The 17,296-nt window shown below is 38.1% G+C and overlaps 1 protein-coding gene across 5 annotated transcripts in view; it reads right to left on the bottom strand.

Annotated features, from left to right (window-relative positions):
* Positions 1–17,296, bottom strand: part of CFAP43 (cilia and flagella associated protein 43) — a 97,534-nt gene that overhangs the window by 30,611 nt on the left and 49,627 nt on the right. For 3 of the 5 annotated variants that reach the window (XR_004269956.1, XR_004269957.1, XM_032281533.1), the window contains exons 18-25: positions 17,021–17,113; positions 16,125–16,202; positions 9,905–10,030; positions 6,232–6,336; positions 5,099–5,215; positions 3,974–4,204; positions 1,911–2,117; positions 154–243 (exon numbers count right to left, since the gene is read on the bottom strand). Coding sequence is in view for 3 of the 5 variants with exons in the window: in XM_032281533.1 (XP_032137424.1) it covers positions 154–243; positions 1,911–2,117; positions 3,974–4,204; positions 5,099–5,215; positions 6,232–6,336; positions 9,905–10,030; positions 16,125–16,202; positions 17,021–17,113 (1,047 nt within the window). In the remaining 2 variants the exon portion in view is untranslated. The remainder of the gene's footprint in view (positions 1–153; positions 244–1,910; positions 2,118–3,973; positions 4,205–5,098; positions 5,216–6,231; positions 6,337–9,904; positions 10,031–16,124; positions 16,203–17,020; positions 17,114–17,296) is intronic. The other 2 variants (XM_032281536.1, XM_032281534.1) reach the window with 2 other exon arrangements.

The raw sequence follows: 17,296 nt of genomic DNA on the forward strand, positions 1-17,296 counted from the left end.
AGGTCAATTGAGATTCAAGTGACCTCTGACCATGACAAATAGGTTGATGGGTTTCCATGATAGCATACAGGTAAAAGACTATTAAACCAAACTAGAAAACAGTATCCCTAAAACAAAGAGGGTCTTAGGTCCTGTGTAAGTGAAGCTGCATGCCTGTATCAGAAGCCAGTGCTCCGTTTCACGACTCGTGAGCAATTCTGCTTTGGCTTTGTGCCACGGCTTAACATATTTGTTGGCTGTAATCTGAAAGAGAAAATGTAATTTCCCGCTATTATTCTTACAAAATTCAAACTCAACTTTCCTTCCACGTACTGGAGGCTAGAAGATACTAAGGGGATTAAAGGCGTTCTGCAGACTTTGCACCCAATTTTCTATTTTGGAATGAAGATGAGGTCTAAAATGAGAGGGCTGGAAAAATAGATCTTTACTTCTATATTAACTCTTAAAGCATGTGTCCACCACTAAAAAGATTATAACAGGGGACCTGATAGATTAAGGAGGGGAGGGAAGAGGGCTCAAAGAAGGGCCATCTAAGCCAAATTCTGAAGGATAGGGGTCCAAAGAGGTCAAGAGCTTGGAGCATTCAAGGGACTGTGAGAATAAAATTGTGACCAGAATGGAGGCAGATGGGAGAGTAGTTGGGCAAGAAAGGGGGTAGGGGTGGGCACTTAGGAGGAGGCTTGTGGGCTTTATCCTAAATGAAGTGAGCAACCACTGCAAGGGGTGAGACGGAAGAGGGACATAGTAAGTTTGGCTTGTGGCGAGATCACTCTCCTAAATGTAGGATGGATTAGAGCCCAAGGAGAAGCAGGTACAAAGTGACTGCCCCAAGCAGGGCCCTATAGAGAGCAGCAGAATGAGGTCCTTGCTGTCATCTTGCTTCAGAGTTTTAGGTCACATAGTGAAAGTCTGGTTCAGGAAAAACGACTTGCTTAAACAAGTACAGCAGAGTGTCCAGGCTAAGAGGATGAACTCTAGTATGATGGTTTGGGTCCAAACTCCCAACAATGATATAACTGTGGTCAAACTACTCAAACTCTCTGTGTCTCACTCTCCTCATCTATAAAATGGAAGCAGTATCAGTACCTACCTTATAAGGACTTACAATGATAAATTCGTTTCCATCCACCTAGGGCATCTAGAATGGTGCCCAGCCAGCATCCAGCAGAGACTGTAAAAATATTTGCTATTACTTCTAAACACCACAATTATCTTTTGCCCCCAGGAGTCAAGTTGGTTTTATGTGAGAAAAGGTTTTTCTTTGGGTATTCGCTAGCATTTTTTTTTTTTTACTTTTAAAAAATAAAATATTGTCATAATTGTTTTCTTTAGGCATTTATTTTCAACTGGATCTATGCCAAAACCTTTAAAGAAGGCTGTTTAGAGAGCCCCTTTCTCTGGGATCCACACTGCCCAAATGACCTAGATCATTACTGGAGCTCCACTGGCCTCATTCCTGCAATGTGACCCAACCACTCTGAGTATAGGCACTGGACCCAAACTGGGCCACGGAGCCTCTTCCCAAATGAACTGGGAATTGGGACTAAGATTCTAATTCAGACCAGCTGCTTTCTTGTGTGGAGAAGAGACAAAGTAGAAATTGCTAGAGGAAGTAGAAATGCAGAGTAATGTGAACTAAAAAATGAAGAAAGAGGGCTTCTGGACCTCCCACAAGGCTCTAGTCTTTGGTTTCTGCTTCTTCCTGGGCTCAGTGTCCAAATCTTCCCTGGACTCCATGGGATTCGTAAAATAAATTCTCATTATTGCTGAGGCTATATCGCCTGTTTCTGTTATCTGCAACTGAGAATGCTACCCAATACAATCATTTCCCATAGAGGCAAAGTGAACAAATAGGATCTGGGAAAAATCTCCTGACAAAGAAGGGAAAGGAGAACACAGCTAGCCAGTACCTCCTCATCTTGCACAACAAGCGTTCTCTCTGGCTTCTCACAGTCTTCAAACTCTGGTTGCCAGACTGCTTCTTCCAATTCCAGATCTAAAATAATTTCTCGAATTCGAACATTTCTTTCCTTCACGCGTGCAATTTCAAACTCTTTTTGTTTATATGCAGCATCAAACTCATTATTGAAAGCAGTTTTTACCTTGTAAATGATATCCTGAAATATTAACATGTTACTGAAAACACATCACATATTATATCTTCACTGATCCCGCAATTATACTTTCCCTCCAAAATCATTCCACGAATTGTCTTTTAAGAATGTAAAATGAATCTTTCAGAACACTACTTATATTAATTCCTTGGCTCAATAATCCACAGTGGCATCCAAGTATGGGTAGCATTAAGACGAACACATAATTGTTAGACCATAATCTACTTCCTGAAATATAAATTGTAATTCCATGTGCAGGTTAACAAATGCTGAAGTGGGTGATGGGTACTTAGAAGCTCATTGGGCTATTCTCTCTACTTTTGTACAAAATCTACTATAAAATATCGAAAAAGCAACATACAGGATTTAAGTTGGCACACGTCTTTTCTTTGGAACCTGGATTGGAGTAGATGTGGAAAAGAATAGATGGCTTATGGAAAGTATTTACAGAACCTGCCAGAGAATCATCACCACACACAATACTCTTCCTCTATACGGACATGTCATTCTCAAGTAGGAAAGAAACGTGTGCTAGCCAGTTGGTGAGACCAATTCCTAAGGTGCCAGTGGGACCAACTAGATTGCTCCCACTCCTGCTGATGGGTCAACCCAAAGTGGCCTTTAGGTTGCCATGGGAGTTTAGTCTGTATGTCTAGCCTACTGAAGATGAAACCATTAAAGCAGGGTGAAAAAATGATCTTAACAGCTAGTATGAGAATTTCTCCTGGGCTGAAATTACCTTCTTGTAGGAAAACACCTTAATAAAGCACCAAGAAGGTGAGGCCCTCAAGGCAGAAGCTGAGCAACAAATGAGGTAACTAAATAGCTCTGAGCATAAATGAACAGAAATTTCAGGGGCAAGAGGAGAAAAAGAAAAGGATAAGAAGAGAGAGCTGAGCACATGGCAGGAGACTGGAATTCAAATTGCAGGCATGGCTGAAGGGCTTTCAGGAACAGGGATTGCCAGCATTAAATTTCAAACTATCTTCATTGGCACAACCTCAGTCATTGGATTTTCAAAGACCTTCAGTCAGGGCTTCTACATGTTCAGAAGTATTCTGAGACTGGTAGAAAGTTAAGGAGTAAGAGCTTAGAGCCAGAGGGACCCCATATCTTATCCTTGAACCCCCAAATTTACAGAAATCTTAGAGGAAATTGTCTTTCCCCAGGTTAAGCAGATAGATAAGTAATCACATCTTGATCTTACAAGGAGATCCTAATTGACATTTGGGTTTACTGAGAAAATGGAATTCAAGTATTTTCTTTTCTCTTTCAGCTTACTGAAGATCAAAGCAGAAGAATGGTTTGTGGTGTCAGCTGTTGTGGGATGTTCTTTAGAAAAGTTGGTATCACAGTAACCTAGTCCAAATCATTAAATGCAACTCTTGTACACAAGATCTGGCTAAGGGACTTGGAAAGTATCTGTATATTCCTCTATTTATTTTATTCTTATTTATTTATTTATTTATTTATTGAGATGGAGTCTCACTCTGTTGCCAGGCTGGAGTGCTTTGGCACCATCTCCAACTCCCTGGTTCAAGAGATTTTCCTGGCTCAGCCTCCGAGTACTTACGACTACAGGCACGCGCTGTCACGCCCTGCCACGCCCAGCTAAGTTTTGTATTTTTAGTAGAGATGGGGTTTCATCATGTTAGCTGGATGGTCTTGGTCTCTTGACTTCATGATCTGCCTGCCTTGGCCTCCCAAAGTATTGGGATTACATGCATGAACCACCATGCCCCCCTCCTCTATGTATTTTTAAATCATTTGATTGGCATTAGTTTTCAATGTGAGCCCTTGAAAACCACCTGATGTAGAGTTTCTAGAGATTTTTGAGAATAAAATGAAAATTCACTCACTTTCAGTAATATAATTTGGTTGATTTTCTCTTCTCTGGAATGAAGTTCTAATTGGCTTGACAAAAAAGAGGTGTCTACCCCAAAATCAGTACTCAGACTACCAAGCAGGTAATTGGGCAAGTTGCTATATTCTGCTTTCTTGTCTTCCTCTTCCTCTTCTTCATCATCCTCTTCATGATGCTTTTTAACCAATGTAACTCCAGACTGAGCCTCTACAATTTCCTTCCGTAGCTAAATGTAAAAAAAGATGACACAGAAGTTATGCAATAATAAGAATCCTCTAAAGGGAAATTTTGTGACAACTTAATTATGTCAACAATCATTTTAATTTGCTAAATTGTCTTGCCAAGAACTGAATTCAAAGTGATGAATAGATCCCAGAACTGCTGCAGAAGAGATTAAAGCTTCAGAAACTGATAAACGACGGATAAATCAAAGGAATAAAAATTGTCCTTGATGATGTGTAATATTTATATCTTTCTGTCAGTATGACACCTGCTTGTAACTATTTTGAGTCTTTCTTGGTACTTAAGAAATATATCTTCTCTTTATATTTTACAAAGAAACTTGTTCACAAAGGACTGGTGGGTGAAGGTTAAGAAGAATTAAGCATACCTCCATTTTGTTTCAGAAAAAGAGTCAGTGCAAAGTTCTAGCCAAAACAAAACTACACTGAAGGGCAGTGTTTTTTTAGTGGTTTGGCAGAGATTATTGCTTAAAAAGTTGGGATTTAGGAAAACCATAATTCTGTCAAAACAAATTCTACTTCATTCTTGATCAATTATCTTGAAACACAATCCCTAGTGACAAGAGAGGATAAAATGGATAATTGTGCATGAAGACAACCTCTGTGCGGATAAGAGCAAAACCCCAAATCTAATTTTTTAAAGGTATATCCTTATATTTGAGGGCTAGCCAGTATTGTGTAGGATACAGGCTCTTTGATTTATTTTGGGGATATAGGCTTCTATATTCATTAGAATATATTCTATAATTAACAAGAAATAAAAATATAAATACATACAATATCTAAACTTAAATTATATCCCAACTCAAATCTGAACAAAGGAGACTCTAAAATAAAGCACATCACTTATATAAATACATATATATTTAAAATTGTACTTTTAGACACTCTGCTTCAATCTTCTTTTGCTGTAAAACTCTTTCCAATTCTTTCAGCTCTTCAGCTGTGCGTGCTTTCATTGGGAAGTTTTCAACCACACAGGGGATATGAAAACACTTGGAGAAAAAAAACACAAGATGAAATAAATCCATTTGTAGTATAACTGTGTGTATCTGGTGTTGAGCAAGGGATGTTTTCTGTGATTAACATTAACCCATAGGTTATCATGCATGAGTAAAATTGGCAATGGAAACATTAAAAAAAAATAAAACAATGTATTCCATAAGTATTGGTATAAGCTTTATATAAAATACTGGGCTTTTGTGAAGGATTAATTTCTAGGTCAGTAGTTCTCAACTAGGAGCATTTTTTCCCCTTCCTTCCCTCTCTGTCATTTTTCCCCAAGACATTTGGCGATGTCCAGCAACATTTTTTTATTGTCATTACTGGAGGTGAACAATGCTATTGTCTCCAGATAGAGGCTAGGAATGTTGCTAAACTTCTTACAGTGCATAGAACAGCTCCCACAACAAGGAATGATCCAGCCCAAAATATATGACTCATGAGAACGCTGTTTTAGAGCAATACTCAATTACATAAAATGTAGGGTGGCTGTATACTTCATTGTCTGTACTGGGAGCATATTTGAAAGTGAAAAGGGTGCTGAGAATAGTTATTCTGGGATCACAGACATTACCTGAGACTTTTGGTCATCCTGTACAAAGAGAGAAATTGTATTGGGGAGAATCTCAGCGAAAAACAGCTCCTTAGAAAATAGGAAGGCAGGCACAGATAGAAACATGAACCAGATTTTGTCTACCTTTCAATATGTATGAAATGTGAGTGAGCAGACAGCTAGTAAGGCCCAGATGCCGGGGATGTCTGAGAGGAAAGGAGGAAAGAAATGCTAAGACAGATCTTCAGAAATGCTGGCTGGGAAGCACATGGGGACTGAGCATAGAGCGAAGAAACCAAGAGACCGGGACACATCCAGGTGAAATTCAGTATAGGAAGGGGCAAGCCATGTTCTCAGTGCTTTGCTAAGCTATGAATTTTCTTAAATTTATTTGTAAAACTTTCCTGAGCTTTCTATGACAAATCTCATCAGGTTTTGTACCTAGGGTTCTGTTACCTTAAGAGCTCGACCTTTTACAGCCATTGAATTCCAACACTCTTCTTTGATAAGTTCAGCCAAATAGCTCTTGGCTAGGTTATGCATCTCTACATCCTTTTTCATCTTGAAGAACGCAGATAAAGGGAAAAGATAAAAATGAAAGTGTGGCCTCAGAAACAATAATCTTTCCTCTAAGTTCACTAAGTATTCATAAGCTGCACCTTCAGTGGTAGAGTTTGGTTGTCTTTCTCCAACACTTTGAGCCACCCTGCACTGAGATGTACTTCTGGGAAACACATCTCTGCTTTTGAGAATGTCTCCTGAAGTTTGTCTGTAGGCTTAATTTCCTTCCTTGAGGACATACAGTACCTCTAAGGTTGGTCAGGTCCCACACATGAGTGAAGTCGGGTGTGAGGATGGATGCACTGTGGTGGTGAGCTGCATGGCTAATGTGTACAAACTCCGCTGGTTGGAACAGCAGGGAAGCAAAACCACTGAGTGAAGTCTTCCTGTTTTATTAGAGAGGATTGGAATTCATATTTTTATGTGAAACTGCTGGATATCTAAATGTTGGCTTAAATCTCACCAACACACATTTGAATTGCCAGTTTGTGACCTCTGTCTGGGAGTCTTTACTGTACTTAATTCTTCTATTATTTATGTCCACAATAAAAAGAACCCTCTACTACTCTTGGAGATCATACAATTTGCATTTTTTTGCACCTAAAACATATGTTACTTCAGTTAGTTTTACTTGCTTAAGTAATCCCATTGCTTATTACTTAAATAATTAAGTATTCCTATTTTAATAGGGTTTGCTGAAAGGCCTGGTGTGAAAGTGAGACCTAACAATCTTTAGTCCTTAGGATCCTCTTCAGGACCTTTGTGCACTTCATTTTGTTGGCAGAATTATTAGCAAGCTAGCTAAGAATAAAGTCTCCCAGGTTTAAAATGTCTTTTTTAGTACTTCTTGTGAATTTCTGTTTATTTATTGTCTAATTAAATGACTTTAATTTGCAATTCATTTCTTTTTTATTCTGATCCAGCGAGTTAATAGCTAAAACAGTTTTAAATTATTTCTTCCTAAATAGATAGCTGGCTTGGCGTATCAGTTGTCAGAACCTGCCTGATTCCAAGCCTACTCAGCCCTTCTCTGTCCACTGCTGAGGCTGTTCGATCAACTCTTCCAAACTCAATCCCTAGTACTGTGTCCGAGTTGTCATGATTGGGCTTTGGTTTTTTTCCTATTGTTGAGATCCTGGCCAGGGCAGGGTAGTAGCCTAGTCTCTCATTCACATCCCTGACTGGCAGGTGCCACTAACTCCTCCCAAGGACTAGTATTCTGCTCCTAAACATGCTGAAATCTCCTAAACAGCTGAGTTTATGGTGTCATCTGCTAACATTGTTCTCTACTGGACCACTATTGTACCCAATCTGGTGTTAACATCTCTTCAAAGGCACAGAGCTCAAGAAAAAAAAATAAACAATATGAGGGAAACTAGCATGTAGAGGGCCTTTCCCTGCACCAAATCCTGCCTCAGAAGATCAAGGAGAACTCTTGAGGGATGAGGATGAATTTGGTAAATGGCAAGGAGGGGCATTTGGGGCAGAGGCACAGGGTGGTGGTAGAGCGAATAGGATGGGTTTGGCAATGGTAAATAGCTCAGTGGGCCAGGGGAGCAGGTTCAGTGTCAAGTAGTTGTATACAGCTAGGAGAGAGAAACAACGGTGAGGAAGGGGGCAGGCACCAAATCCACATGCATTGCTGAGTGGTCAAGATGAGTGGGCTGGGAGAACATGATGCAGAATACCAGGGTGCATTCTGAGCCTGAGCCAAGTCAGAGCCAAGGAGGAAGAGCCTGTGGCCTGGTGGCAGCAGCCAGGATCTTCCTGGCTCTGATCTTAGCCATGTGACTCTAGCTCTCTAAGCCTCTATCAAAACCTCAGTTTTTTTCAAGTGGGGCAAACTATCACCTGCCTTTTTGGATTGTAATCATCAAAATAAATAACATTCAAAAAGCTCCTACATTGGTGCCTACTTGCTGTGATAAGAAAATGGGATTTTTTTCCATAGCTTCCTGTTACACATTGAATAAAAAAGCCAGTCTTTACCACAACATACAAGGTCTTCAGGGACTAGCCTCTGCCTATCTCCTCCACCTCATTCCATGAGGCTCTCTCCTATCCGCCATGCTTCTGCCTTTCTGGCCATGCTGTTTCTGGAATACTTCAAGCCATTTCTGCCTGTGGGCCTTTGCTCTTGCTGTTCCCAGTGCTTGACATTCTCTTCCCCCAGATCTTTGCACAGCCAGCTCTCTCTCTTCCTTTAGTTCTCAACTGAAATGTCAGCCCCTTGAAGTGGTTTTCTTTGACCACAAAAGTAGATCTCCCACATCTATCACAGCATCCAGTTTGTTTCCATCATATACTATGTAGAGACTTGTTTATGGACACTCTTCCTCACTACATTAGTCTCATGACAGCAGAAATGTGTCTGTCTTCTTTATTGTATTCCCAGCATCTAGATTAATCTGCCCGGCACATTAATAAATGTTGCAGAATGAATGATTATCCCAGGTAAATTTTATTGTACTAAGTCAGTCTGTTGAGATACTCTTGTTCAAATTATGTTATCCACTACATTTCTTCATCTTCTCAGTCTCATGTCATTCACTAATTTGACAAATCCTCCTTATTTCTATATCTTCACCCAAGTCATTAATAAACATTTTTATCAGGACCAAGTCCTGGGGCACATGGTAGAAACCTCCCTCCTAGAGACATCAGTCAAATAATCAGCCTTTTCTTGGTGTAGTTGTTTAACCTATTATAATCCACCACAGCCGTCCTTGAATTCAGCTCTTTCATTCTCCTGTGTTTTTATATTTGCACATTCAAAAAATTAAACTGTACTAGCAGGTTGAGAAAGAGGTAGCTTCAGAATAGCCTGTGTAAAACATGCTTAGGGCTTTTATTTAAAATAAAATCCATATAAGCAAACAATCTGATGTGTCTGTCACAAAATAATACAAAGGCTAAATTAATAGAAGTATAGTATGAATGGAGGTTTCAGTTTATACTTTTCTCTAAACTGGATATAAAATAATTAGAATTTTTCTGTGGATACCATATGCAAATATAATTAATCCAGAGGAAAACAGCATGATGATGATGAGGCTATTGAAACCATGATATATGATGGTCAAAGGAGCTGGGATAATTAGCCCAGACAGAAGAAGATCCACAGGGAACAAGGAAATTGCTAATCCTCTACCACTCTCAGAGGGGCCATAGAGTAGGAAGTGCTCACAGAGTAGAAGGATCAGTGAGTACAAAAAGAAAGATTTCAACTCTAATTAAGAAAGGGCTTACTAAGCCAGAAGTGTCCAAAGTAGGCAATGAGGTGGCAGAGAAGACTTCCAAAAATGTTCAAACATATGGTTGGCAGGAATGCCATGAAGGGGAAGCAAACATCAGATGTCTGGCTGGCCTAGATGTTCTTCCTGCTTCTAACCCACAAATTCAAAGGTCCTCTGACTCATTACACTCATATGCACTACGTTTGCTTTATTCACATTATACTGGAAAAGGTTTTGTCATATTCACATTATTATAAAAGAGTTCCCTCTTCTATTATCTTTTTACTTCTTTCATCATAGCTTTATGGTGCTTAAATTATACTTTTTTATACCTTTGCCACTTCTTCCTGACTTTCATCATGAAGCCTTTCCAGTGCCTCAAGATCCAGGCCAAATTCCTGTTGGTCTAATTTTGCAATATTTTCTAGTTTGTCATTTTCTTCCATCATATTCAGAATCTAAACGTTGAAATAAAAAAGGGTGTTGACAAAGAATTAAACTGTAACAAGATACTTTTCTTAGTTTATTTTAGGCAACAATTGATAAAAAATACATGTTCTACTTACCTAAATGTACTAGTAAGTAAAGAATTAGATTATAGGCTTATTATGGTTATTGAAGTTTTAAGGTTCATCCTTAAAAACTTATTCATCTAATAGGAAAAATTACAAAAATACATAAGCTCATCATTTCATTCAATGATATTAAAGCACTGTTGTTAGTTTGAGGTATACTAACAGCATAATGGTTATGTGTTTTAAGAGTATCACTTAAAGATACATACTGAAGTAATTAAAGATGAAATGATATGATGTCTGGGATTTACTTCAAAATAATCGGGGTGGTAATGGATGGAAGCATCGGTGAAATGGTATTGGCCATTGGATGTATTATGTTACGATTATCTCCAATTTTGTATGAATTTAAACTTCTGTACAATAAAAATTATCTTTAAAAGTTCATAATGTCAAAAAATTCAGGGGCAAAGGATACACTGCAACACATATGACAAAATATTAATGTCTTTAATATATGAAAAGCACTTACAAATCAAAAACAAGGCAGACAACATGATAGAAAAAATGGGACTTCGGTTTCAAACTGATAGACTGAGAATTAGTTTAACTATTTTTCACTTTTGTCCCAAAACATAAAGTTAAGAGAAAAGAAGTATAGAATAGATAAATCTGTTACTACAGTGAAGAGGAAAAAAGAAATAGAATCCTTCAGGACCACGAAAACTATAACAACTGAAAGATGGAAATCAGACGGATCAGGAAGATGCATCACAGGCCCGAATGCCCTCAGGACAGCACTCAACAAGAGATAGAAGCTACAGGAACCAGATACAGGAACAAGGGTTTGCCTAAGAGTACTGGCAGGTTGGTTAGCTGGGGGTACTGTACCAGAAACAGACAGTAGAACCTGTCTGTACCCGCACCTGGTAAAGTTCCCTAGGGCCCAGCAGTAGTAACTGGAGTGTTTGTCTCCAGGTAGAAGCAACTGGAATGAATATTTAGATTGGAAAAACAGGGCAAGGCCCAAGGAATCTGTTAGTGGCTAGAAAGAATGGAGAACAGCCCCCTCCACACAATGGGCTGCCAAGACACTTCCCAACACCACCCACCCCTTCTCTTTTTACTGAGAACAGACAGCATATCTGCTAAAGTCAGATCTCCTATACTACTTCTGACGCAGACTGAGCAGGTATCATGGAATTATAACGGGGAGTTTCAATTATAAAGACAAGCATGAAATAATAATAATAAATCCCTAAATATTTGGGGAACAACAAGACCAGTGAACAGAGACAATAAATTCAACAAATAGAAGACTCGTTGCCCAAAAGTAAATGTTAATTAAGCAAGAAGAGTATAATTTTACAGTAACTAGGGATGCACAATACTGTATTTCATAAAAAAGGATCACAAGACAAGAAAAGAAAATGAAGTAGAAAGACTGATAATAGAGAAATATGTTATTTGCAAAAGATATGATAGTCTACCTAGATAATCTAAAATAATCAAGTGAAAAAATAGAACTAAGAAGAATTCAACAAGGTGGTCAGAAAAAAAAATCAATAACATTCTATATACCAGTAATATATATATTAATATGTAAAAAATACCAATTGTATTAGTCTATTTTCATGCCACTAATAAAGACATATCTGAGACTGGGCAATTTACAAAACAAAGAGGTTTAACGGACTTAAGAGTTCCACATGGCTGGGGAAGCCTCACAATCATGGCAGAAGGTGAAAAGAAAGGCACATCTCACATGGCAGCAGACAAGAGAAGAGAGCTTGTGCACAGAAACTCCCCTTTTTAAAACCATCAGATCTCCTGAGACTTATTCACTATCGTGAGAATAGCATGTGAAAGACCCAACCCATGATTCAATTATCTCCCACCAGGTCCCTCACACAACACATGGGAATTATGGGAGCTACAATTCAATATGAGATTTGGGTGGGGACACAGCCAAACCATATCACCAATGTAATAGAAAAATATTCCATTCACAAAAACAGTATAAACTATAAGATACCTAAAATAAACCTAATAAGAAATTTACACGATGTCACTTTTAGAGAAACTATAAATTTTCACTGACGATTATCTTATAAAAATTGAATAAAGATATATAAATATATAATTTACATATATAAGTATTATATATTTAATGGAAATATAACTTGAAAAGGTATATATTATAAAAGAAATAAATATACAGGCCTGGTGCAGTGGCTCATGCCTATAATCCCAGCAGTTTGGGAGGCCAAGGCAGAAGGCTAGGAATTCAAGATCAGCCTGGGCAAAATAGAGAGACCCTGTCTCTTCAAAAAAATAGAAAAATTAGTTGGGCATGGTGGTGCATGCCTGCAGTCCAACTACTTGGAAGGCTGAGGTAGGTAGGAGGATTGCTTGAACCCAGGAGTTCAAGGCTGCAATGAGCTACAATCATGCCATTGCACTCCTGCCTGAGTTACTAAGCAAGTCCTGTCTCTAAATAAATAAAGATATAAATATATAAATATTCCGATGCTCCTCAACTTATGATGGGGTTATGTCTCAACAAACCCATCATAAGATGAAAATATCATGTCAAAAGGGGCATTTGTAGACAAGATGGGATGCAAAAACATAAAACATGATATCCCAAAAATGTTGGCAACATAGTATTCAGAGTTTTCATTGTTTACCTTCGTGATCGCATGGCTGACTGGGAGCTGTGGCTTACTGACACTGCCCAACATTGTGAGAGAGTATTGTATCACATATTGCTACTCTGGGAAAAGACCAAAATTCAAAATTTAAATCATAGTTTCTACTGAATGTGCATTGCTTTTGCACCATCATAAGGTTGAAAAATTATACATTGAACCACTGTGAGTAGGGGACTGTCTGTATATACCTTATTTCAAATTAAAAAATATTATTCAGTAAAGTTTTATCATATATATTGATAAATTATATATACTAAGGTTCAGAGCTGGCAGGTAAATTCTTCTCCAAATCAAACTACAAGCAATATATTCTCAGAGTTTTTCATGGAGTTTAACAAGCTTATTTTAAAATTCCAATGGAAAAGTAAGCAAACATAAAAAGGCCATTAAAAAAAAAAAAGAAAGAAAGGCAAAAGGAGAATTATTCTCAGGATAGAAGAACTGTTATAAAGCAATAGTAATTAAAATAGCTTGATATTGGCTCAAGAAAAGATCAATACTCAATCTTAGAACAAAGAGTCCAGAAACAATCCTATATCCAGGGATTGACAGAGGAGACACTGCAAATCAGCGGAGAAAGGATTAAATAAAGTGGACCAGGGAAATGGGCTATTTATTTGAAAAAACAAAATTGGAACCATATGTCATACTATTCAAAAAAATAAATTAAAGGTGAAGTCAAAGAGTATTAAAAGAAAATACATGAGACTTTCAAAGGCCATTTAAAATCAGATGTAAAACCCAAAAAAAAAATCAATAAAAATCAATAACTTGGTTCATGCCATAATTTTAAAATTCTGCTTTATAATAAAATTATTTAAAATTTAGCACATTATAAAAGTTAAAAGACAAGACAGAAAGTATTTGTAGTAGGATGAGCCATATACTTTTCTAGAAAATATTTGTAGGTGGAGCCACATAAAACACCAATTGCGTGCAGTTCCACCTAATAATAAGGACTACCTTTAGATATGTCCCATGCACACCTTTATGCTATTTTTCTTTCCAGCTGATTCAGATGAGATCAAGCAAGGCAACCTTAGAAGCCATGAGTTAAAGACAGCAGGGTCTCCAATAGCCTGGGTCTCTGAATGACTGCGTAGAACAGAGCAGCTGCTGAGCTGAATACCCACCCAAGATGGTCACATGGGAAGGAATAAACGTCTCATCACTGTGCCATTATGTTTCTTTGAGTTTATTTGTTACCACAGGCTAGCTAACTCTAATTATCTTAGATACATATAAATAAAAATATAAAAATAATGAACTGCTATAATCAACAAGAAAATGACCAATTACCCAATAAGGAAATAGGCAAAGAATATAAACAGGAAATTCACAGGAGAGGAAATAAAATAGAGTTTAGATTTATGAAAAGGTGCTCAACCTTACTATTAATCAGGAAAATAAAAACAAAGGACCAAGGAAATGATTTAAGAACATTTTCTAAAACTGAGAGACAAAGGTTTCCTATTAAAATGCCCATTGAAGTCTAGCACATGAAAGAAGAAAACACCTAGGGTCCTGGCAGGAAACAGGTAACACATTCAAATGGGAAAACTGAAGAGAGAAACTTTAAAAAAAGATTTGGCAGAGTAAAGAAAGCCAGCAAGACATGATAAAGCATTAGGCTACGAACTGCGGCAAGCCATCTCTGCTCCTAGGTCTGAAGGGCAAGAGCTGGGACTGGTTAATGAACCTGGAGAGAACCATAAATGCAGGAGAGGGATGGCAGTCATTGCCAACAAATAACCCTACAGGGAGGAAACTGGGAGAATGAAGACCCTGGTGTTAGTCCCTGCAATCCATGCTCTGAGCCCCGAGAGGCTGGCCTTCATGAACAGCAACAATGGGGGCTCTTTTGCTGATGCCACTTATTGCCTAAACCCAAGTAGAAGCCAGAAGGCAAGAGAGTACATTGCTACTGTCCACAAAGGCCAGCCTCTTGGGGCTCAGAGAAGGGTGGAAAAGGAAAGAGAATCTTGGTTTGCACCAGCAAACCAAGAATACTCATCAAACATATCAAGGTGCATAATTGTAAATTTCCAAACGCTGTGGATAAAGAGAGGATCCTATAAGTCTCCTGGGAGTTAGGCATTGGATTCTCTAAAGCAAACACTGGAAGCCAGGAGACAATGGAGCAAGACTTCAACATTCTGAAGGCAAACTCTCAAATGGATATGAGTGTAGGATAAACACATTTTAAGAGAAACCACATCTCAGAAAATGTACCTCCCACGTACCCTTTCTCAAGAACAGAGCCAAAGCATCTGACAGCTCTAGCAGCAAGGCACCATTCACAGTGGATTCCACTTAGATGGCACCCCAGAAGCACAGCTATGTTATAAAGATGTTCCCAAGCATGGTGCAACCCAGCAGTCCTGTATAGGAAGTTACTGAAGGATACATACCAAGAAAACAAAAAAAAAAATCACAAGTGACTCAGGAAATAGGAGCTCCAACTCAGGAGACAGATCTTTAGGACAGCAACCATACACCTGGTCTATAGAGCAGAGCAAGGTGCTTTGACTGGAGCTGGAAGATGGAAAGCTCCAGAAGGGAGGTTGTCAAAAAAAAAAAAAAATGCACTGACAGATTGATCACTTCAGGTATTTGGTTGTATTGAGAATAATTTTTTAGCATTTTGAGTTTGAATAGGTCATAGAAAGGCTTACTCCAAAACAAAGGCAATTATTAATTCCAAGAAAAATCAAGTTGTAAAAGCAGAAATGTAATCATAATATACCATGTAGCTCAGCTTTGAAGAATATTCATATAAATATCACAGTGTGTATACCAAGCATGTGTGCTATAGTGGGTGTGGGAAGAAGTAACACACAAAACTACTCATGTTCCATACCAGGAAGCCCATAGTTAGCATCAAAACAGAAATATCAAGAAATAACAGCAGTATTAAGACTAATTAGACAGACAGAGGTAAACAGTCCAAACGAAAAAGTGGAAAGAAGTGAAAAGAGTTACCTTAGGAGTGCAGGAATCAGTCAAGAGAAATAGGGCAATTGTTGCTTTAAAAATATTATTTTTAACTACACAACTCAGTATTATTTAATCTGTAAAAATATAAATGCATAACATTGATATATTATAAAAACAAATAAGATGGTAATTTGGGGGAAGACAGGGAAAACCACTGTTTATATGGAGTGTGAATTGGTGAAACTTCTTATTAAAGTACCTCAGAAAACTAAGCTTATAAGCAGACAAAAGGAGGTACAGTTCCTCAGCATAGAATAAAATTAAGTTCAAAAAGTAATTTTAGAACAAGGGCCAAATGTATTAGAATATGAAATTATAACACTTACAGTTTTGGAAAGTGCTTTGATTCCTTTTTTTATCTCTTTCCTTTTCTTGGAAAACAGATTAACCTCTTTTTTGATGGCCTGAAACAGAACAAGCGTATCACTGAACAAAGCAAGAGAAACAACAGAGAGAGAGAGAGAGAGAGAGAGAGAGAGAAAGAGACAGAGATAGCAATTCTCTAGAAACAGAAACTAAAATTTGTAAAGACTAAATAAAAAGTGTACATGAAGTAATACCACTGCAATACCTTGCTTAAATCTAACTGCTACCAGGTAAGTGACATTAAAACAACATGAAACTGATGTCAATTATATGGCCAACGGAAAGAAAATAATTAAGTAGTGAAAAATTAGTGAATAGTTGACTAAGAAAAACCAGTATGCACTTTTATTGGGAACTTGAGACTAGATCAATAGGCTAAATCCAGACACAAGCTGTACTGTCGGTCACCTTCCTGAACAGCTATGGCCACAGCGTCCCTTCCCTTGTTCCCGGTCCACAGGACAGAGGAAGACAAGCATCCCCTAAAACTCACTCCACAGTAGAGTATGGCAGTTCATCCTTTGCTGTGGTTTACCTGGACACCATTGTTGGGTTGCAAGTCAGCCTATGTATAGTTCTTAAAGCTCATATGACTTGATCTAAATGATTGGGCTATTGTTGGGTTGCAAGTCAGCCTACGTATAGTTCTTAAAGCTCATATGACTTGATCTAAATGATTGGGCTGTGTTTAGGGTGTTTATTTGCTTTCAGAAAAGTTACACCTGTATGCTGTACTGCTCTGCCAAGTAGTATCTTGTTCCATCTTCTAACTTTCCAGTAGGTTTCCACAGGAAGCTAATCTATTTGGTGCATCTACAGAGCACTATTTCAAACACACCCCATGTTTCACAAATACCTCTTGGCTTTTTTGTTGTATCCAAGGAATTTCCTTCTTAACATCAGTTAAAACTAATTCATCTTGTGATGAGTCAGTGCTTGCCTTCCGTTTCTGATTCATGTTAGAAGAAGACAGAAATGTCTTAAAGTTAAAATTCATCAAGTTTGTCCCCTCCCACCCTACCACATGTAACGGCTTTGAATTCCTTTCCATTTGTTGCATTTTTGAAAATAATCTCAAACATTTTGTCTCCTCAAGATGTAACATTTTATTCACATAAGTCCTACCAGTCTG

This window comes from Sapajus apella, unplaced genomic scaffold (assembly GCF_009761245.1).
Source record: "Sapajus apella isolate SASKATOON/1434 unplaced genomic scaffold, GSC_monkey_1.0 scaffold13, whole genome shotgun sequence".
Classification (NCBI taxonomy): Eukaryota; Metazoa; Chordata; class Mammalia; order Primates; family Cebidae; genus Sapajus; species Sapajus apella.